Below are 23,481 nucleotides of genomic sequence, written 5' to 3'. Positions count from 1 at the left end.
CAACCTGCTGTAACAGGACCCACAGCTGTTGCGCCCTTTCCAACCGCCGTTTTCACGGCGACCCATTTTTTAAACACTCCACAAAAGAGCATATTTCCTCTTCCACCCATCTCGGTGCTCGGCCCCCTCTTAAGCGGGCCGTCATCCGATGTTATTCTCCCTCTTGCCACCCGGGTCGAGGCTTGGAAAGCCATCCCCGGAGCTGGATTCTAAAAGTTATGTCAAGCTGGATTCTAAAAGTTATAAGCCAGGGCTACTCGCTCCAGTTTGCCAGAAGACCTCCGCGTTTTGGTGGGGTTATTCAGACTTCGGTACAAGCGGACGACGCGCATGTCCTCCGAACCGAGGTTTTAACTCTGTTGAGAAAAGGGGCTATAGAAATAGTTCCCTTCCCAGAGAGCGAGTCGGGCTTCTACAGCCGCTACTTCTTGGTGTGCCAAAAAAAGACGGCGGTCTCAGGCCCATTCTGGACCTAAGGTTATTGAATCTTTCCCTCATGAAGCGAAAGTTCAAAGTACTGACGCTGAAGCAGATCCTCGCGCAGAGGTACTTTCGACAGACGCGTTCAACTCGGGTTGGGGCGCACTGTGCGAGGGCAGTCCGGTCTTCGGCTCGTGGACTCACAAGGAAAGCCACCTTCAGATCAACTGCCTCGAGATGCTGGCAGTGACACGAGCCCTCCATGCTTTCCAGGCTTATTTGACGGATCGCCACGCCCTAGTCCAGTCGGACAGTATGACAGTGGTCTCTTACATAAACCAACAAGGGGGTCTTTCGTCCAGCCGCTTATGCGCTCTGGCGAAGCGCCTTCTGGAATGGGCATCACCAAGGGTCTGGTCGCTCAAAGCAACTCATATACCCGGGAGGAACAATCTGGGAGCAGATATGCTGTCTCGGAACAACGTCCCCTCAGACGGGTGGATGCTCCACCCCCAGACGGTTCTCGCTATATGGGAGTTCTTCGGGAAAGCAGAGGTGGACCTCTTCGCCTCAGAAGACAACTCTTATTGCCCAACTTATTATTCGAAGGAGGATGATGCATTGGCCCACACTTGGCCCAGTACCCTTCTTTATGCCTTTCCCCCGATCGTCCTGATCCCTCAGGTCATCAGGCGAATCAGGGAAGACAAGCACAGAGTTCTGTTAGTGGCCCCACTTTGGAGGAGCCAGATTTGGACCTCGGAGCTGTTCAGGCTTTCTACGACAGCTCCATGGCCGATCCCCCTGAGACGAGACCTTCTCTCTCAGGCGAACAGAACAATCTGGCACCCGCAGCCGGAGTTTTGGGCTCTACATCTGTGGATCCTCGACGGGAGCTGTCTGACCTCCCGAGGAATGTGCTAGATACCATTTCCCATGCGAGAGCCCCGTCCACGAGACGCCTCTATGCCCAGAAGTGGTCGGACTTTGTTAGCTGGTGTTCCACACGCAACATAGACCCGGATGAGTGCGATGTATCTTCTATACTAACCTTCCTCCAGGAGCGTTTGGAATTGGGGCGGGCCCCCTCCACGCTCAAGGTTTACGTAGCAGCCATTGCAGCGTTTCACTCGCCCATCGCTGGACAATCAGTAGTGCAGAACGATCTGGTTATAAAGTTTTTGAGGGGTTCCAGGCGATTGCATCCTCCTCGACCCCTCACCGTTCCTCCCTGGGACCTTTCCTTGGTCCTCAGAGCTCTTAAAGGTCCTCCTTTTGAGCCACTGTGTCTAGCGGGCCTCAGGCCCTTAACGCTCAAATCCGCCCTGCTACTGGCGTTGGCGTCGGTTAAGCGTGTTGGTAATTTACAGGCACTCTCCGCGAGCACTGCATGCCTTGAATTCTGGCCAAACGACTCTATGGTCGTTCTGAAACCGAGGGTTGGCTACGTCCCCAAGGTGCTCTCAACGCCGTTCAGAGCACAAGTTATTTCACTGTGCGCTTCCCCGTTCATCGGATGAGCTAGAGCTGGAATCATTATGCCCTGTCAGAGCTTTACGCGTCTACATTCGAGTGATCACAGCCTTTCCGGCAGTCTGATCAGCTATTTGTCTGTTTTGGTGGCCACACCAAAGGGTCTCCGGTCTCAAAACAGCGTCTTTCACGATGGATTGTCGACGCTATAGCTCTCTCTTACTCCTCTGTGGGTGCAACCTGCCCCATCGGAGTTAGAGCCCATTCCACTAGAGGCATGGCTTCGTCGTGGGCCTGGTCCAGTGGAGTCTCAATCAAAGACATCTGTGAGGCGGCCGGCTGGTCTTCGCCATCCACTTTTGTCAGGTTCTACCAGTTGGACGTTCCGACCTTACAAGCTTGGGTCCTTTCAGTGTAAATTCGCAGCCCTTTAGTGTTCCGCTTTTTGCACAACCCAGGAGTTCTCTCCTTTTGTAGTGTAACAGGGTAACGGCAGCTTCGGCCTTCACTTGTCCTTGGTCCCCCTTATGGCATCCAGTCAAGCTCTGTCGTTCCCCAGCCGTGGCACGGCGCGGTTTAATTCGTTCCCCCATACGCAGTACGAGTGAAGTATCGAAAGGGAACGTACTCGGTTACTAACGTAACCTCGGTTCCCTGAGATACGGAACGAGTACTGCGTTACTTGCCGTGCCACGAGACTGCGGCTCAGTGTCGTCGCTTCAGTCGATATGGCCTGATGGCCTATGGCGAAACGCTCGCTTATATAGCCCTTTACCCCGCCCCTTTTGGCGGGAAAGTTTGCGCGCTCTGTCGCCATAGGCCGCGCAGCTATGCCGCGCCATCATTGGTTCAACAACTTGTCTATTTTGAACCAATGACGATGCAGTTACACTGCGTTATTGAAAAGGCTTCAGTAGTGGGGAAAAAGGGAGACTTTTCCCCCATACGCAGTACTCGTTCCGTATCTCAGGGAACCGAGGTTACGTTAGTAACCGAGTACGTTTCTTTGTAACATTTAGAATGTTTATAAAGAAAACAAAATGAAATGATCTACCCAATAATCTCAAGAGAAGGCCTATATTCAAAGCTGACACACCTACGGTTTAATTTTTGTATTATTCTTCCTATATTTCGCGAGCAGTGAGCTTGTGTATGGTGCAGTATTTTCTCTGTGGCGCGACTGTTCTCCTCTTTGTGTCTGTTTTCAGCGTGTTCCTGTGTTAACGTCCTGTTGACAGGCTTAGTGAATATTTCCTGAAGTTTTGGGGAATTATTACAAAGCTGTTTGTTTGCAAGCCCGGAATAAATATCAAAATAAAACTAAAAAACCTTTGGATTTATGACCAGTGGACTACTGCATCTCTATTTTTGATCATATATATATATATATATATATAAAAACTCGTGCACGCGCCATATTCCTAAACATTTGGAATGAATTATTAAGATTTAAAGTTTGTCTGTAAAGTACACCTAGAAATTGGCTTTATAAAACATTATTTAACGCATGTTTGAGTGGATGTTAATTCTATGAGGATTTTGTGGTATTTTTCAAAGACTTAATAAATTCTTATAAATATTAAACGTAGGCTAATTATAACCATACAAAGCTCAGCGTACGAGTAAATAGGAAAATAAGGAGTAAATAAGGAAAATAACATTTTTAAAGACCAAGAACAGTTTAGGCCTACCTCAAGATGCTTTTTCAGATTAGATGTTGAATTCTCTGAAGCCGATAGAAGTTTTGTTGCAGTAGACATAGCTTGCATTGCACTGTGATGTTACTGTATGTCCTCCTTCATGTTTATATAAGTAAAACTGTCTTTGAATTTCCACTAGAGAAATGCATTATGCGCTGTTTTCTTTTTTGCGTGCGATCTCATGCCTGCACTCAGCAGGTTGCTAATATCTGAACAGGCTGCGCGCGTTTTTTTTTAAACGGACAGAGTCAGAGAATCATCAACATTGGCTCGTTGGTTAAAAATCCTCAAACAGCTTACGTTAATAGCCTGTTAAATGAAATAAATAACATAAAAATTCAAAGTAATCACTTTGGTAATCTAAAATACTTTTTGAATGTAACTGTAATTTGATTACCATCTATTTAAAATGTAACTGTAACGAAATATAGTTACTTAAATTTTGTATTTTAAATAAGTAACGTCGTTACATGTATTTCGTTACTCCCCAGCCCTGGAGATAAGAGACCATCAGATAACGTGATTTATGGTGAGAGGAGGAGAAATGTATACATCATACAAAAGACAATGTTTAATTGGTCAGTACTCCCTTCAGAGGCTGGACACAAATTCAAGTTTAAAATCTCAGAATACAAACAAAGCTTCAGACGAGTAGACAAGACAATGACAAGAAGATAAAGGCAGATCAGCTTCATTCAAGCCATCACACTCTCGTCTCACTTTCATTTGTTTTAGTTTTCTTTTCCGTTGAGAGTCTTTCTCAGGTTAGGTTTTGTGCCCAAAGTTTATCAACGACTCTACAGTCTTTGCTGCCTCAACTTTAAATTTCAGCCACGAATGAGACTCCACTCCTCCGCCAACACACCAGAATGTGATTGGCTTCCCACAACATCAATCCAGACATGAAAAGACTTTAAAGAGAAGTGTCTTGTGTGCTTACGAATTTAATGTGTTAAACTGCCGATCTCTGTTACCTTTTTAATAAATAGTGTTGTCACTAGAGTTTGGATATTTATATACGCTACAGAGCTGATAGTTATGGCCTGTTCAAATGAATGCTGGACGATTCAGTTGCTCAGTCATAAAATAAGTGACTGTAAAATTCCCTATAAATTAACTAATAATTCCCTTTGAGCTAAATTGAACTGTGTACCCTTACAATAGTTCATTTTTATGTCCTTTCATATTTCTTTTATTAGTATTATTATTATTTACTGAAAATGAAATTAAGCTTTTTTTTTTCTTTGATTTCAGAGCTGATGGAAGAGAGCGAGGAGAGTGAAGAACTGAGTGAAGTGGAGGAGGAACATCATGACAAACCTGGAGAAAAACCTTTGAGACGCTCAAAGACTAAAAAGACATTTTTAAAGAAAAGAAGAGCAGATAAATCGACAACCTGCTCTCAGTGTGGAAAAAGTTTCACACACAAACAAAGTCTTGAGATTCACATGAGAGTTCATACTGGAGAGAAGCCATTCACATGTGATCAATGTGGGAAGAGCTTCAATCATTCCTCAAACTTTAATGCTCACATGAGGATCCACACTGGAGAGAAGCCGTTCACATGTGATCAATGTGGTAAAACATTTACTCAGTCAGTAAACCTGAAGGCACACCTGACAGTTCATACGAAGGAGAAGCCACATTCATGTTCTGTGTGTGAAAAGAGTTTTTCACGGCTGTGTAGTTTATATAAACATAAGAAAACGCACACTGGTGTGAGAGAGTTCATGTGCTTTGAGTGTGAGAAGACTTTTATTACAGCTGAACATTTAAAACCGCACCAGAGGATTCACACTGGAGAAAAACCTTACAAGTGTTCACACTGTGACAAGAGATTCAGTCAGTCATCAGATCTGAAAAAACATGAGAGGATTCACACTGGAGAAAAACCTTACAAGTGTTCACACTGTGACCAGAGATTCAATCAGATAGCATCTCTGAAAAGACATGAGAGGATCCACACTGGAGAAAAACCTTACAAGTGTTCACACTGTGACAAGAGATTCAGTCAGTCACCACATCTGAAAACACATGAGATGATCCACACTAGAGAGAAGCCGCACATGTGTGATCAGTGTGGAAAGAGTTTCACTATTAAAAGTCACCTGAAGAAACACATGAAGATCCATGCAGTGGAGAAACAACATCACTACAGTCTGAGATCACAGTAAGTAGTTCATCTTTATTGGCAACAAAGTCTTTTCTGTGTGAGTCAGTCAGATCTCTCCTCTCCACCTATAGCTGATGGTGCTGTGAAGAGACCCCTGGTGTGAATGTGAAGCACTTTGTGTGTTCAGTATATAAATGCCTCATTCATTAATAGTTCATATCATGTCTGTTGGAAGGTAACTTTTTTTTTATTTTTTATGAAGAACCACCAGAAAGCATCTGGAAGGAGAGGACAGAGAGATCCAGTGATCCAGAACCTGCAGATGAAACTTCACGATACTGAAGAACAAAGAGGTTGTGTCAATGAGTGACAAAGAAACATCATCCAAAGTTCATCTTCAGCAGTTTGTGTTAATGTTCCTAATGCTTTTGTATCACTTAGTTCTCTTTTAAAAAGGAAACTAGTACTTGTTTTTGTTTGTTGTGCTCATATTCAGGGTGCTGAAGAAGAGGCATAGAAAGACAATCTAATATTTTTTTTGTATCATTCTTTATTGTTTTTCATTAAAACATCTAGTTTCTCTTCCACTTCTACTCTTCCATTCAAATGTAAGATATACTTTCATATAGCCTTGAAACTGGACACTTTGTTTCTCTTCTAATAATGCATAATAAATCATATTTCACCACACACATGACTGTCATTGAATGTCATTGCTGTCTGTCTACATTATTATTTCACCATTGATATCCTGTATATACACTTCAAAGAGTTTGTTCTAGTCAGTTTGATGTTCATTCACACCATGAGGCTTCATGAAGTCAGAACAATTACCCTCATTCAAGTGTTGATAAAAAAGGATCCACGAAGCTAGAATAACATGTTTTTAAATTTAAAGTACAGTTAAAGACATATTTCAAGCATTTAAAATGTAAGACCTAAATAGAGATTTCCAACATACTGCTGTCACAAGCAAAACAAATTGACAGTTTTTGAGGGATATCATCAGTCTGTACATTCAGATGTTTTCTTATAACTTCTCTTTACAATCCTGGCAAAAAGGAGCGTATTTCTTCTAATTATATCTACCATTTTAGAATCATTTGGTAATAAAAACATTTTTAACATCTATTCTCTTTCTCCTTAATAATGGTTCAAAGGCAATAGTATATAATTGACCAGAAAGTGGGCACCCCTGTCTAATTCCTCTTTTTCCAAGAATTGAGACACTCAACCTTTACAAATACAGAAACATCACAATATAACAGTTTTATCCAAGAAATAAACTTGTCACCAAAAGCAATTGCATCTCTTTAAAGGAACAGATTATTCATAATAGACAGTTTGGGTACACAGTTAGTATGATTATCATAAAAAATTGTGTCCAGAAAGCATTTTAACCTGTTCGTCAAACATTTAATCAAAAATTTTCAGCTGCTTGGAAGACAACCATTTTCAAAAGACTCTTTTGTTACTTCATAAAAATACTGCCCTAAAATGTTCCAGAAATGACAATAGAAATCTGTGGTTATTCCATCAACGCCAGGCAAATGTCCCAATGAGAGTTGTTTAACTGCATCTGTGAACTTTTTTAAAGTAAAAAAGCATGTTTAATGTTAAATCAAACAACAAATGACAAAAAAAAACACTCATTGCTCTTGAATGAATAGCTTTTGTAACTAAATAATGATTAATATTTAATTTATATAATGAAGTTAATATGTAGTGTTATTTTATATTTGATTACTTTATCCATTTTCTGTACCTGAAAACTACTGTTAGATACCTGAAAAATCAGTTTATGTAATTTGAAATCACAGTTTATTTTATTTGAATATTTGCTCTATTGTATTTATTTGTGATGTTGCTTGTAGTTTGATTATTTGTTCTTATTTTCCTTATTTTTATTTGACAGTAGTCCTATTTTCCCTGAACATGGCACATACCGAACCGTTCCGAAACCGTGACCCTAAAACCGTGATATGATCTAAAACGTGAGCATTTTGAACCGTTGCACCTCTACTATTCACGCCTTTCCTTTCGATCATTATCTTTCAATAGAGCAGTTTTATAGTCTTTTCTCATATATCCTGACTCAAATCAGTTTCTAGCAGCAAACACTCAGAATAAAGTGAGATGATCTGCTAATGATCTGAATGTCTTGTTGAATGAGTGTTGATAGTCTGAGGATCATCAATATTAACAGAGAAACTGCTGAAAACACTCTTTATTTCATGTCAGTAGTTCCTGTTTTCACCTCATTTATTATGCTGATGTCTTCAGATCTGCTGTAAATTGACACTTAAAGCTCATTTAATTGCTGTCAGCAGACTGAGGGTGTTTGTTGGTTACAGATATGTACATTTATTTCTGTCTTTATGCTTTCAACTCCTTTTCTGAACGTTATTTATATTTATATATTATATTTAAAAACAAACCCAGTTAATGATATACATGTGCTGGTCACATAATTAGAATATCATCAAAAAGTTATTTTTTTTATTTTAAATTATTTTTAAAAATGAAACTTTCATATATTTTAGATTCCCTACACGTAAAGTAAAACATTTCAGAAGGTTTTTTTTTTTTTTTTCAATTTTGATGATTAGAGCGTACAGCTCATTAAAGTCCAAAATCCAGTATCTCAAAATATTAGAATATTTCCTAAGGTCAATCAAAAAATGATTTTCAAAACAGAAAAGTTCAAGTTCTTTAAAGTATGTTCATTTGTGCACTCAATACTTGGTCAAGTGTGGCATGGAAGTGATCAGCCTGTGGCACTGCTGAGGCACTATTGAGCCTTCAGATCATCTGTATATTGTTGGATCGACTATTTCTCATCTTTCTCTTGAAATCCCATAGATTCAGGTTAGGCATGTTGGCTGGCCAATAAAGTACAGTAATATCATGGTCAGCAAACCACTTGGAAGTGTTTTTGCACTGTGGGCAGGTGCTAAAGTCCTGCTGGAAAAGGAAATCAGCATCTCCATAAAGCTTGTCAGCAGATGGAAGCATAAAGTGCTCCAAAATCTCCTGGAAGATGGCTGCATTGACTTTGCACTTGATAAAACACAATGGTCCAACACCAGCAGACGTCACGGCCCCCAAATCATTACTGACTTCAGAAACTTCACACTAGACTTCAAGCAGCTTGGATTCTGTGCCTCTCCAGTCTTCCTTCAGACTCTGGGACCATGATTTCAACATGAAATGCAAAATTTACTTTTATCTGAAAAGAGGACTTTCGACCACTGTTAACTGTCCAGTTCTTTTTCTCCTTAGCCCAGGTAAGATGCTTCTGATGTTGTTTCTGTTTCAGAAGTGGCTTGGTAGTCCTTTTCCTGAAGATGTCTCAGTGTGGTGACTCTTGATGCGCTGACTCTGGCTTCATTCTGCTCATTGTGAAGCTCTCCCAAGTGTTTGAATCGGCTTTACTTGACAGTATTCTCAAGCTTGTGGTCATCCCTGTTGCTTGTGCACCTTTGCCTACCCAATTTCTTCTTTCTAGTCAACTTTGCTTTCAATATGCTTTGATACATCACTCTGTAAACAGCCACCCCATTCAGTAATGTCCATCTGTGACTTACTCTCTTTGTGGAGGGTGTCAATGATTGTCTCCTGGTCCATTGCCAAGTCAGCAGTCTTCCCCATTAGTGTGGTTTCAAAGAACAAGAGATACCCGGAATTTATACTGTAGGGATGGTCATTTAATGAAACACGAATGTAAATATTCTAATATTTTGAGATACTGGATTTTGGACTTTCATTAGCTGTACGCTCTAATCAACAAATTTAAAAAAAAAAAAAAAAACTTTTGAAATGTTTTACTTTACATGTAGGGAATCTATAATAAATGAAAGTTTCATTTTTTAAAAATAATTTACAATAAAAAAATGAACTTTTTCACGATATTCTAATTATATGACCAGCACCCGTATTTTCCATTTTGGCAGATCAGCTTCTCCAACACTGAAATTCATCATCATCAATGAAGCTCCTCCCTCATCACTCACATCATCAGTGAAGCTCCTCCCACAGCAGTTCTCCAATAAATGGTGGAATATTCCCATCAGACGAGCATCAGAGCATCAGGAGGAGCTGAAATCTGCAAAGACTGAGTTTATTAAAGAGGACAGTGAGAACATGAGTGATCCAGAACCCTGCAGAATGAAACACACTGAAGATACTGAAGAACAAAGAGGTTGGTGTTTATTCTTCATTTATTCATGATGCTGAACAACATTTATGTTAGAAAGATTCAAAAACACTTCTGTACATATAGATAAAGAATTAAACTATGAAACAGAATGATTTGTTTTTTCTTTTTAAACAAACTTTAAATATTAAATAATACTAAATATTGTTTGAAATTAGTTTACTGTTTAATTTATATCTGGTTCACAATTTGCAACGTAACCATAATTTTTTAATATATTTACATCATTGAGATTTTTTCAGGAATAATCCGTAAACGCCAAACTGTGTCAAGTAAATACACTTTCCAGAATGGCTGACAGGGTTGTAAGATTAAATTAAGCAAAATCTGATTTATAGGTCCTGATAAAGTTGTATTTCTCTTATTGAAGTTATATATAGAAGTTATATAGATTATTCATCTTTGACTAACTTTGGTAACAGGGTTGATGAATGCGGTTAACACTGCACAAACTAAATACGGTGGATTGGGATTATTTTCTTGTGCTCCCATCATGCTGTAGAAAGAGACCAGATCATGTCACTTCCTGGATGTCACAGTTAAAAAGACATCAGAGTGATAGTAATATTTTATAGCAGTTGTCTAGTGTGTAGAATTTGAGGGTGAACCAGACACAAATGAATCTTGCAGATGATTCATTCAAACAGAATATCCCATTGAATTCTGAATCAACACTCAGGAATCTAATTCAGTTGAGCCTAGCTGAGGAAAGAGATGTCAACCTCAAGCAGTTTGTAAAAGACGGATTGGTTTGAAGAGGGCACAGCTCGAGCCCCACCATAATAAATCCCCAAGACAGAGAAACAAAACAGGCCTTCTCTTCTTCTCCAAACCTTTGAATGAATTCTCTTGACCACAGAGTTGAAAACCACAGGAAAAAAACCCACAGAGACTGCTATTATTAAATTCATCAAATTATTCTCAAAATGATGACTAAACAGACTTATCAAACATTGTTCAACTGCATAATTCTGTACCATGTCTTCAAGCCAATATGTAACACATCTGGGGCGCGTTTCCCCAAAGCGTCGTTAGTCAACGATGGTGGTAAGTTCCATTGAACTCTATTGGTAACGATGAAACATGCGACCACAGTTCACTTTGGGAAACACGCCCCTGTTTAGATCACACATAATTCATGAAATTGTTATAACTGTCAAATAGTTTAATGGGAGCATGGAGTGTTTGGTATCATTGTGAATGTCCTCTTACCACTTTAATCATTCTTTGAATTAAATTCATTGTATTCTTATTAATAGAAATCATGCTAAACTGCACTCTTGGGTAGAGCGGGGAGATAAGAGACCATCAGATAACGTGATTTATGGAGAAATGTATACATCATACAAAAGACAATGTTTAATTGGTCAGTACTCCCTTCAGAGGCTGGACAGAAATTCAAGTTTAAAATCTCAGAATACGAACAAAGCTTCAGACGAGTAGACAAGGCAATGACAAGAAGATAAAGGCAGATCAGCTTCATTCAAGCCATCACACTCTCGTCTCACTTTCATTTGTTTTAGTTTTCTTTTCCATTGAGAGTCTTTCTAAGTTTGTTTTTTCCCGCAAAGTTTAATCGACGACTCTACAGTCTTTGCTGCCTCAAAACTTCAAATCTCAGCCACGAATGAGACTCCACTCCTCCGCCAACACACCAGAATGTGATTGGCTTCCCACAACATCAATCCAGACACGAAAACACTTGAAGAGAAGTGTCTTGTGTGCTAAAACTGTGTTAAACTAATGTGTTAAACTGCCAATCTCTGTTACCTTGATAATAAATATTGTTGTCAATAGAGTTTGGATATTTATATATGCTACAGAGCTGATAGTTATGGCCTGTTCAAATGAATGCAGGACAATTCAGTTGCTCAGTCATAAAATAAGTGACTGTAAAATTCCCTATAAATTAACTAATAATTCCCTTTGAGCTAAATTGAACTGTGTACCCTTACAATAGTTCATTTTATGTCCTTTTCATATTTCTTTTATTACTGTTATTTTTATTTACTGAAAATGAAATTAATTTTTTTTCTTTGATTTCAGATCTGATGGAAGAGAGCGAGGAGAGTGAAGAACTGAGTGAAGTGGAGGAGAAACATCATGACAAACCTGGAGAAAAACCTTTGAGTCGCTCAAAGACTAAAAAGACATTTTTAAAGAAAAGAAGAGCCAAGAAATCTGCAACCTGCACTCAGTGTGGAAAGAGTTTCACACAGAAAAGTCATCTTGATGTTCACATGAGAGTTCATACTGGAGAGAAGCCATTCACATGTGATCAATGTGGGAAGAGCTTCAATCAATCATCAAACTTTAATGTTCACATGAGGATCCACACTGGAGAGAAGCTGTTCATATGTGATCATTGTGGCAAAACATTTATTGGCTCAATAAACCTGAAGAGACACCTTAGAGTTCATACGAAGGAGAAGCCACATTCATGTTCTGTGTGTGGAAAGAGTTTTTCACAGCTGTGTAGTTTACATAAACATGAGAAAACACACACTGGTGTGAGAGAGTACATGTGCTTTGAGTGTGAGAAGACTTTTACTACAGCTGACCATTTAAAACGGCACCAGAGAATTCACACTGGAGAAAAACCTTATAAGTGTTCACACTGTGACAAGAGATTCAGTCAGTCATCAGATCTGAAAACACACAAGAGGTTCCACACTGGAGAGAAGCCGCACACATGTGATCAGTGTGGAAAGAGTTTCACTTTAAAAAGTCACCTGAAGCGACACATGAAGATCCATGCAGTGGAGAAACCAGATCACCACAGTCTGAGATCACAGTAAGTTTTCTCAGCAAATTCTGTGTGAGTCAGTCAGATCTCTACTCTCCACCTATAGCTGATGGTGCTGTGAAGAGACACCTGGTGTGATCATGAAGCACTTTGTGTGTTCAGTATATAAATGCCTCATTCATTAATAGTTCATATCATGTCTGTTGGAAGGTAACTTATTTGTTTTTATGAAGAACCACCAGAAAGCATCTGGAAGGAGAGGACAGAGAGATCCAGTGATCCAGAACCTGTAGATGAAACTTCACGATACTGAAGAACAAAGAGGTTGTGTCAATGAGTGACAAAGAAACATCATCCAAAGTTTATCTTCAGCAGTTTGTGTTCATGTACCTAATGCTTTTGTATCACTCAGTTCTCTTTTAAAAAGGGAACTAGTATTTGTTTTTGTTTCTTGTGCTCATATTCAGAGAGCTGAAGAAGAGGCATAGAAAGACAATCTGATATTTTTTTTTTGTATCATTCTTTATTGTTTTTTATTAAAACATCTAGTTTCTCTTCCACTTTTACTCTTCCATTCAAGTGTAAGATATACTTTCATATAACTTTGAAACTGGACACTTTGGTTAGGGTTAGGGTCTCTTCTACTAATGCATAATAAATCATATTTCACCACACACATGACTGTCATTGAATGAGATTGCTGTCTGTCTACATTATTATTTCAAGGAAAGTTGTAGCGCTCACAGTTACAAAATTCTTGTTTCCTTCAGGTGCGTGGAACCAAAAAAGATTAACTTAAGCAAAACAGAGAAGAGTGGCTGGGTCGCACACTGAATCCAAAAAAGACTAAGGTCTATAAAAATACAACATTTATTATATAAATTGCATGGTGCAATAAAGTGCAAAGTACAAGTGAATTAAAAACAGAGGAGCAGACGTTTCAGCAATTTGCTATCCTCAGTGCCTAAGATGCAACAAATCACCCTTTTTCGAGAAAGACAAGCAATTCAGAGCCATCAGCTTAATCCAATTATCACAATCATCAATTAGCACCAATAACAATCAATTATCACAGGTGTCACAGCAAGAGAGTCTGAAAGGCAATAAACAAGGCAAAATACATGAAATGTACATAGAAAACTATGAAAATAAATTTGGCAAAAAAAAAAAAAAAAACTTCATAATTTTCATGTGTATGCTGCTCCATCTATAATTGAAGATGTCGTCTTTTGCTGAGATCAATTTAATCACGGACTCTAAAGCAAAAACATTCACCTACAATCCTGAAGATTCTGAAGATATCCTTTTTCCTAGAGCTGAAATCAGTGTCCTGCATTCAGAGACAATTAAAAATTCTATGAATCATTACAAGCACCTCTTAGAGAAAGAGATCCGCTATACTTTACATGGTTCAACTCTCAGTGAATACTGGAGAGCAGGTCGAATTTGCAGAGGTCTGAGAATCCAAAAGGCACCCCCGATTGGTGGAGGAGACCCTGAGTTTTGCAAGAAATGGTGTGAAATCATGAATAAAGCATCATTGGATCTCACTCTTCTTGTCATTGAATTCACACAGAAGGAACTCACCAAGGTGAGAGTAGATCTTGAAGAAACTAAAGCCTCCATCGTGGCATCTCATAGTGAAGCTACCTTCAATAGACAAGTGGAATTGCTGAACACCTCCTTAGTAGAATTTAAACAAGACCTACTACAGAAGAAGATACGAAAATTTCGCAGAGATACATTGGACTACAAAGATAATAGAGTCTATCCCTGGCTTAATCGTAACCGCACGTTTAACAGACCCTCACGTAAGGTCAGGTTTGAAGATGAGATCCCATTTACTTCTGCATCAAGTGGAGACAGTGATGTGGATTTTTTATCCGATCACACAAGTGACACAGAAAATCATCGAAGAATGTCACGTCAATACCAACTTCGCAGAAGACCACTCGACGGGGGAGGCGTGGGGGCAAGAGGAAACCCTCGACAACCAGTTCGGAAGAGATGAACCCGCCTAAAGACAATCTCATCTTCAACCTTACAGGTCAAGAATTGCATCCACAAGAAGTAAGTCTGCTTAATAAGGGCTTAAGTTTTGTTCCATATAAAGCCACAGAACCGTTTGTCACTAAGATTGAACTTTTCAAGTTTTTTCGGACACTAAGACTCAAATACTTTTATAAAAATACACATGCGTGTAATGTCAGAGCTAAATTCAAACCTATCAGTACTTTTTGTCCATCTGTAGCTAATTCCTCTATTGATACATATTGTAGGCTAGTGGAAAGGGATGTGACTAACTTATTTGATTATCCATCGTCATCTCTGCACAAAAAGTCTAATTTGACACTTTCTGAAAAAGAGGCCCTTGATAAACTATGTCATAATAAAGATATTGTAATCAAACCTGCAGATAAAGGAAGTGGATTGGTGATCCTTCCTCAAGCTCTCTATATTCAGGAGGCTCTTCGTCAATTAGATAATAGCTGGTATTTTCAAACCTTACCATCAGATCCAACGGCCCAGTTTCAGACGGAGATTGAGATGTTTCTTCAGAAAGCACACGCTCAATTATTGATCTCTGATAAAGAGATGCAATACTTGTTCAATTGTTCTCCAAGTAGGCCAGTGTTCTATATCCTTCCCAAGGTACATAAAAGCTTGATTAATCCACCAGGGCGGCCAATAGTAGCTGGTAATAATAGTTTGACTGAACCACTTTGAATTTTGTTGATTTTGTTCTGAGACCGTTAGTCACTTCTCTTCCCAGTTATCTGAGAGATACAGCAGATTTCCTTCAATGTCTATCTACCATTCAATATGTTGAGCAGGATGTTTTATTGGCAACTATGGATGTGACTTCACTATATACTAATATTCCACATCATGAAGGCCTATTGGCCCTTAAACATTTTCTTGATTTACGTGTTGAAGATGATGCTCTTCCATCTAAATTTATCATTGAAATGGCTGAAATGGTTCTCACTAAGAATTATTTCCTATTTGAAAACCAGTATTATTTACAGATTGAAGGCACTGCTATGGGGGCCACTATGGCTCCAGATTATGCTAATTTATATCTGGGTTTTTTGGAGGATAGATATGTTTTTAACAACAATCCTTTTTTTGACAATATCATTCTGTTTAAAAGATACATTGATGACCGTTTTGTTATTTACAAAGGTTCTGTAAGTGATTTTGAAGCATTTGTTCTATATATGCAGGGCCGGCGATTGCTATAGGCGAACTAGGCGGTTGCCTAGGGCGACAAATATGTTGGGGGCGCGGGCGCCCTCTAGGGTCGCCATTACGTCACGTTACGTTAGGCAAGTACGCAGTTGATGAAGAAAATGAAGCGGTCTAATAAACCCTCCGGTGCACAGGGACGAAAACGGAGAAAGCAAGAAGATAAAAGGAAAACCCAGTATAGAGGTAAATCTTCTCATCTCAGCCATTAAGGTGTTAAATGAAATATATTTGCTTAGTATTGTGCATCATCACCTTGAACGTTTCATTGCTGTCACTAAGCTATCACTAGCTAGCTAGTTACTTTGCTAGTTTGCTACGTATTACTAGCAATTTAGCAAACGTAACTTCACTGATAACCTACATGGATGTAAATGTCAAAAGACCAGTATTTCGGATAACGTATGCATGCTAGTTATGAAAAGTACAGTTGCTCTCTACTCTACATTCATTATAACTAGCAGGCTCATACACATACAGTAACCATTATGCTGATTGTGGTGTTACTTAGGTAAAGTTGGTTTTATATTCGCACATTAAGACTTCTGATAAATTCAGACTTTCCAATAAATGTGCAATAAATTAATGTTTGCGAATTTTAAGCAGCGATATGATATTGACAACCAACGATTGGGCAATCTTGCCTAGGGCAACCAAAGGGCTAGAGCCGGACCTGTATATATGAATTGCCTTAGACCTTCGATTAAGTTCACACATGATGTTGGAATCACAAATGTCAACTTCTTGGATACTTGTATATCAATTGTTGACAAACAGATTGTTTCCTCTCTTTATAGAAAAGATACAGCTAAGAACAGTCTCCTTCATGCTACCAGTGCACATCCAACTTCTTTAAAACGTGGGTTACCCTATAGTCAATTTGAGACTTTATCGTATCTGCTCTAGGAAGGAAGATTTTTGACGTTAAAGCCCATAATTTATATGCAGATTTTAAATCACGTGGATATCCCAATAAGTGGCTTGACAGTGCACTTGAGAAGGTGCACAGTTTACAAGAACATGAAGAAAGTAACTTGATTGCAATTAACAGTAAAACAAGCTATTGTTGTGTCTTTAAATCTACATTTAGTCCATTGAGTAATGATATCAGGAGGATTATTAAGAGTCACTGGCATATCATTCAAAGTGATCCTCAGTTATTAAATGTGTTTAATGATCCACCACTTTTTGTTTCTTCTAGGAGTTCTAGTCTGAGGGATAAGCTCGTTCATCCAGATACTTATGTCTCTTCTCCGACCATCCTAGTTGATGCCCAGGGTAATTTTCCATGTCACAGATGCACTTCTTGCACAAAATATGTCAAATGTCAATCATTTGTACATCCTTGTACACAAAAAAACATACAAGATCAAACAATTGATAACCTGCAAGAGTACATATGTGATTTATATTATTATTTGTCCATGTTCTTTGTTATATGTTGGTTAAACTACACGTGCTTTGCGCACTAGAATGATTGAGCATACTAGTGCAATTCGTAGACGTGATGATACATCTCCCATTTATCGTCACTTCAATTTTGCCAAACATTCTTTGTCTGACATGAAGTTCCTGGGCATCGAGAGGATTTTACCTCATAGAAGAGGCGGAGATAGAGACAAGAAATTGTTACAAAGGGAGGCATTTTGGATTTTTGAGCTTAAATCTCTATTTCCTGATGGCATGAATGAAGAACTTGACCTTTCTTGTTTTTTGTATTTATTTATTTATTTATTTTTTTTTTTTTTGCCAAATTTATTTTCATAGTTTTCTATGTACATTTCATGTATTTTGCTGTTTATTGCCTTTCAGACTCTCTTGCTGTGACACCTGTGATAATTGATTGTTATTGGTGCTAATTAATGATTGTGATAATTGGATTAAGCTGATGGCTCTGAATTGCTTGTCTTTCTAGAAAAAGGGTGATTGTTTGTTGCATCTTAAGCACTGAGGATGGCAAATTGCTGAAACGTCTGCTCCTCTGTTTTTAATTCACTTGCACTTTGCACTTTATTGCACCATGCAATTTATATAATAAATTTTGTATTTTTCTAGACCTTAGTCTTTTTTTGGATTCAGTGTGCGACCAGCCACTCTTCTCTGTTTTGCTTAAGTACATTATTATTTCACCATTGATATCCTGTATATACACTTCAAAGAGTTTGTTCTAGTCAGTTTGATGTTCATTCACACCATGAGGCTTCATGAAGTCAGAACAATTACCCTCATTCAAGTGTTGATAAAAAAGATCCATGAAGCTAGAATAAACTGTTTTAAAATTTAAAGTACAGTTAAATACATATTTCAAGCATTTAAAATGTAAGACCTAAATGGAAACTTCCAACATACTGCTGTCATAAGCAAAACAAATTAATAGTTTTTGAGGGATATCATCAGTCTGTATATTCAGATATTTTCTTTGTATAACTTCTCTATAAAATCCTGGCAAAAAGGAGCGTATTTCTTCTAAAAAACCGCATAGCAAGATGAAGAGATCACATCCCCATCAAGTACATTTGGAATTTCCTACCATTATATCTACCATTTTAGAGTCATTTGGTAATAAAAACATTTTTTAACATCTATTCTCTTTCTCTTTAATAATGGTTCAAAGGCAATAGTATATAATTGACCAGAAAGTGGGCACCCCTGTATAATTCCTCTTTTTCCAAGAATTGAGACACTCAACCTTTACAAATACAGAAACATCACAATATAACAGTTTCATCCAAGAAATAAATGTGTCACTTAAAGTTTGATGCAGAAAGTGGGCACCCCTGTCTAATTCCTCGTTTTTTTTTTTGTTGTTGTTGTTTTTTTCTCAAATTGAGGCACTCAACCTTCCTCCCACTTTCACTTGTACAGAAACATCACAACATAACAGTTTTATCCAATAAATAAACTTGTCACCAAAAGCAGTTGCATCTCTTTAAATAAACAAATTATCCATAATAGACAGTTTGGGTACACAGTTAGTATGATTATCATAAAAAAAAATTTGTCCAGATATTTTTTTTAACCTGTTCATCAAACATTTAATCACAATTTTATAATCCCTACATAAAAAATAAATAGGTCTCCAATTCTTCAAAAAACCTAAATCCCATTTTTTAGGTAACAGGGACAATACTGCCCCTCTACAGCTGCTTGGAAGACAACCATTTTCAAAAGACTCTTTTGTTACTTCATAAAAATACTGCCCCAAAATGTTCCAGAAATGACAATAGAAATCTGTGGTTATTCCATCAACGCCAGGCGAATTTCCCAATGAGAGTTGTTTAACTGCATCTGTGAACTTTTTTAAAGTAAAAAATGTTAAATGTAAAATGTTTAATGTTAAATCAAACAACAAATGGCAAAAACACTCACTGCTCTTGAATGAATAGCTTTTGTAACTAAATAATGATTAATATTTAATTTATACAGTGAAGTTAATATGTAGTGTTATTTTATATTTGATTATCCATTTTCTGTACCTGAAAACTACTGTTAGATACCTGAAAAATCTGTTTATTTTATTTGAAATCACAGTTTATTTTATTTTAATATTTGCTCTATTGTATTTATTTGTGATGTTGCTTGTAGTTTGATTATTTGTTCTTATTTTCCTTATTTTTATTTGACAGTCCTATTTTCCCTGAACATGGCACATACCGAACCGTACCAGAACCGTGACCCTAAAACCGTGATACGAACCAAACCGCAAGCATTTTGAACCGTTGCACCTCTACTATTCACGCCTTCCCTTTCAATCATTATCTTTCAATAGAGCAGTTTGTCTTTTAGCATATATCCTGACTCAAATCAGTTTCTATCAGCAAACACTCAGAATAAAGTGAGATGATCTGCTAATGATCTGAATGTCTTCTTGAATGAGTGTTGATAGTCTGAGGATCATCAATATTAACAGAGAAACTGCTGAAAACACTCTTTATTTCATGTCAATAGTTCCTGTTTTCACCTCATTTATTATGCTGATGTCTTCAGATCTGCTGTAAATTGACACTTAAAGCTCATTTAATTGCTGTCAACAGACTGAGGGTGTTTGTTGGTTACAAATATGTACATTTATTTCTGTCTTTATGCTTTCAACTCTTTTTCTGACCATTATTTGTATATTATATTTAAAAACAAACTCAGTTAATGATATATTTTCCATTTTGGCAGATCAGCTTCTCCCACACTGAAATTCATCATCATTAATGAAGCTCCTCCCTCATCGCGCACATCATCAGTGAAGCTCCTCCCACTGCAATTCCCCAATAAATGCTGGAATATTCACATCAGACGAGCATCAGAGCATCAGGAAGAGCTGAAATCTGCAAAGACTGAGTTTATTAAAGAGGACAGTGAGAACATGAGTGATCCAGAACCCTGCAGAATGAAACACACTGAAGATACTGAAGAACAAAGAGGTTGGTGTTTATTCTTCATTCATTCATGATGCTGAACAACATTTATGTTAGAAAGATTCAAACACTTCTGCACATTTAGATAAACAGTTTAACTACGAAACAGAATGATCTGTTGTTCTTTTTAAACAAATGGTGAATAAAGGGAGGTTTGAGAAACTTTAAATATTAAATAATACTAAATATTGTTTGAAATTAGTTTACTGTTTAATTTATATCTGGTTCACAGTTTGCAACGTAACCATTATTTTCAGACCTGCAGCAAATCAAAAGAATCTGGGAAACACCATTCAACAAGCTAAAGATGGTGACAAGGGAATCCCTATTTAAAGACACAAATGTCGAACACAAGTATCTCCAGATTAACTGGTGCATTGATAAAAAGTCTAAAAACCTGCCTAAGAAACAATAGAAGGGTTAAATTAATGATTGATCTGGTCTTATGAAGTGCATAAGTGTATTTCTAGAAACTTGAGATTTCATAATTTCACTCTCTTAAAACTCACTTCCTTCTTTCTGCAACTAGCGTGAATGTGTGTGTGTTAGAATAATCAATTTATATCATTGTCTCATTCATAACTTTAAAGAGAAGTGTCTTGTGTGCTTATGAATTTAAAGTGTTAAACTGCCGATCTCTGTTACCTTGATAATAAATAATGTTTTCACTAGAGTTTGGATATTTATATACGCTACAGAGCTGATAGTTATGGCCTGTTCAAATGAATGCAGGACGATTCAGTTGCTCAGTCATAAAATAAGTGACTGTAAAATTCCTCATAAATTAACTAATAATTCCCTTTGAGCTAAATTGAACTGTGTACCCTTACAATAGTTCATTTTATGTCCTTTCATATTTCTTTTTATTATTATTATTATTTTGATGTACTGAAAATGAAAAAAAAAAAATCTTTGATTTCAGAGCTGATGGAAGTGAAGGAGGAGAGTGAAGAACTGAGTGAAGTAGAGGAGAAACATCATGACAAACCTGGAGAAAAACCTTTGAGTCGCTCAAAGACTAAAAAGACATTTTTAAAGAAAAGAAGAGCCGAGAAATCGACAACCTGCACTCAGTGTGGAAAGAGTTTCTCTACCAAACAAAGTATTGATGCTCACATGAGAGTTCATACTGGAGAGAAGCCATTTACATGTGATCAATGTGGAAAGAGCTTCAATCAATCATCAAACTTTAATGCTCACATGAGGATCCACACCAGAGAGAAGCTGTACACATGTGATCACTGTGGTAAAACATTTACTCAGTCAATAAACCTGAAGAAACACCTGACAGTTCATACGAAGGAGAAGCCACATTCATGTTCTGTGTGTGGAAAGAGTTTTTCACTGCTGCAAAATTTACAGAGACATCAGAAAATACACACTGGTGTGAGAGAGTTCATGTGCTTTGAGTGTGAGAAGACTTTTACTACAGCAGACTGTTTAAAACGTCACCAGAGAATTCACACCAGAGAAAAACCTTACAAGTGTTCACACTGTGACAAGAGATTCAGTCAGTCATCAGATCTGAAAAAACATGAGAGGATCCACACTGGAGAAAAACCTTACAAGTGTTCACACTGTGACAAGAGATTCTATCAGTTAACAAATCTAAAAACACATGAGATGATCCACACTGGAGAAAAACCTTACAGGTGTTCACACTGTGACAAGAGATTTAGTCTGACATCAAATCTGAAAAGACATGAGAGGATCCACACTAGAGAGAAGCCGCACACGTGTGATCAGAGTTTCACTATTAAAAATGACCTGAAGCGACACATGAAGATCCATGCAGTGGAGAAACCAGATCACCACAGTCTGAAATCACTGTAAGGTCTGAGTTGTTCATCTTTAGCATCAAAAAAGTATTTTCTGTGTGAGTCAGTCAGATCTCTCCTCTCCACCTATACCTGATGGTGGTGTGAAGAGACCCCTGAAGCACTTTGTGTGTTCAGTATATAAATGCCTCATTCATTAATAGTTCATATCATCATGTCTGTTGGAAGGTAACTTATTTGTTTTATGAAGAACCACCAGAAAGCATCTGGAAGGAGAGGACAGAGAGATCCAGTGATCCAGAACCTGAAGATGAAACTTCACGATACTGAAGAACAAAGAGGTTGTGTCAATGAGTGACAAAGAAACATCATCCAAAGTTCATCTTCAGCAGTTTGTGTTAATGTACCTACTAGTATTTGTTTTTGTTTGTTGTGCTCATATTCAGAGAGCTGAAGAAGAGGCATAGAAAGACAATCTGATATTTTTTTATATTTTTCTTTATTGTTTTTCATTAAAACATCTAGTTTCTCTTCCACTTCTACTCTTCCATTCAAATGTAAGATATACTTTCATATAGCCTTGAAACTGGACACTTTGCTTCTCTTATACTAATGCATAATAAATCATATTTCACCACACACATGACTGTCATTGAATGTCATTGCTGTCTGTCTACATTATTATTTCACCATTGATATCCTGTATATACACTTCAAAGAGTTTGTTCTAGTCAGTTTGATGTTCATTCACACCATGAGGCTTCATGAAGTCAGAACAATTACCCTCATTCAAGTGTTGAGAAAAAGGATCCATAAAGCTAGAATACATTTTTTTTTTTAAATTTAAAGTACAGTTAAAGACATATTTAAAGCATAAAAATGTAATACATAAATAGAAACATAGTAGTATAATTAAAGTGCAAAACCGATGTATAATTTGTAAACTATAAGTGTGATGTTGTTACCTTAAAGAAAACTTTATCGCAGTATAAACTAGTAACTAAATAGTTTACTGAGAGTATACTTCAAAGTGTATTTTAATAAAGAAAATGTACTTCAAGTATTAACATAGTAAACTACTAATATACATGTAAGTTCACTTGTACAGATTTAGTACAATAGAGAAACATGGTTGTGAACTAGTTGTGTACTAGTAGTTTGCTACTGTAATATGGCGTTATATTACTGTCAAATGTTGAGAGCACATTATTGTGTCACGAGAGCACATCAATGTAATGCTTGAGTGCAAATCTCTCCACTCGCGCGCGGATTTCCTTTTCTGTCACACAAAACTGGCTCATATACAGTGCTCTCTTATGAACTGTCTCTCCTCTCACTCAGATATTGCGCGTGTGCGCTCAAACTGTGTCCTGTGCG

At 37.7% G+C, this 23,481-nt stretch overlaps 2 protein-coding genes across 2 annotated transcripts; both read left to right on the top strand.

The window, feature by feature from the left end:
* The first annotated feature begins 218 nt into the window (after nt 1–218).
* On the top strand, nt 219–13,333 carry LOC125274894 (zinc finger protein 271-like). Its single transcript, XM_048201455.1, has 6 exons — nt 219–431; nt 478–733; nt 1,105–1,877; nt 4,964–5,763; nt 11,883–12,716; nt 12,902–13,333. Exons 1-6 carry the CDS (start codon nt 219–221, stop codon nt 12,945–12,947), a joined length of 2,922 nt encoding a protein of 973 aa, XP_048057412.1. The 3' UTR covers nt 12,948–13,333.
* A 1,342-nt stretch (nt 13,334–14,675) lies between these two features.
* Nucleotides 14,676–22,881, top strand: LOC125274819 (gastrula zinc finger protein XlCGF7.1-like). Its single transcript, XM_048201340.1, has 2 exons — nt 14,676–14,791; nt 21,331–22,881. Exons 1-2 carry the CDS (start codon nt 14,676–14,678, stop codon nt 22,157–22,159), a joined length of 945 nt encoding a protein of 314 aa, XP_048057297.1. The 3' UTR covers nt 22,160–22,881.
* The last annotated feature ends 600 nt before the right edge of the window (nt 22,882–23,481 follow it).

The sequence above is a fragment of the Megalobrama amblycephala genome, linkage group LG1 (assembly GCF_018812025.1).
Source record: "Megalobrama amblycephala isolate DHTTF-2021 linkage group LG1, ASM1881202v1, whole genome shotgun sequence".
NCBI lineage: Eukaryota > Metazoa > Chordata > Actinopteri > Cypriniformes > Xenocyprididae > Megalobrama > Megalobrama amblycephala.
Note: the sequence above shows the minus strand (reverse complement) of the source record. Positions and strands in the feature narration are given on the sequence as shown.

Bases quoted from the DNA above. Each gene is read 5' to 3' on its own strand.
- LOC125274894 (XM_048201455.1), top strand. From the start codon at position 219: ATGTCAAGCTGGATTCTAAAAGTTATAAGCCAGGGCTACTCGCTCCAG. The intron at 432-477 runs GTGTGCCAAAAA...TCTGGACCTAAG, and splicing joins TCTACAGCCGCTACTTCTTG to GTTATTGAATCTTTCCCTCA. The intron at 734-1,104 runs GTATGACAGTGG...CTGATCCCTCAG, and splicing joins CGCCCTAGTCCAGTCGGACA to GTCATCAGGCGAATCAGGGA.
- LOC125274819 (XM_048201340.1), top strand. From the start codon at position 14,676: ATGAACCCGCCTAAAGACAATCTCATCTTCAACCTTACAGGTCAAGAA. The intron at 14,792-21,330 runs GTTTGTCACTAA...AGAAAAACCTTT, and splicing joins CCATATAAAGCCACAGAACC to GAGTCGCTCAAAGACTAAAA.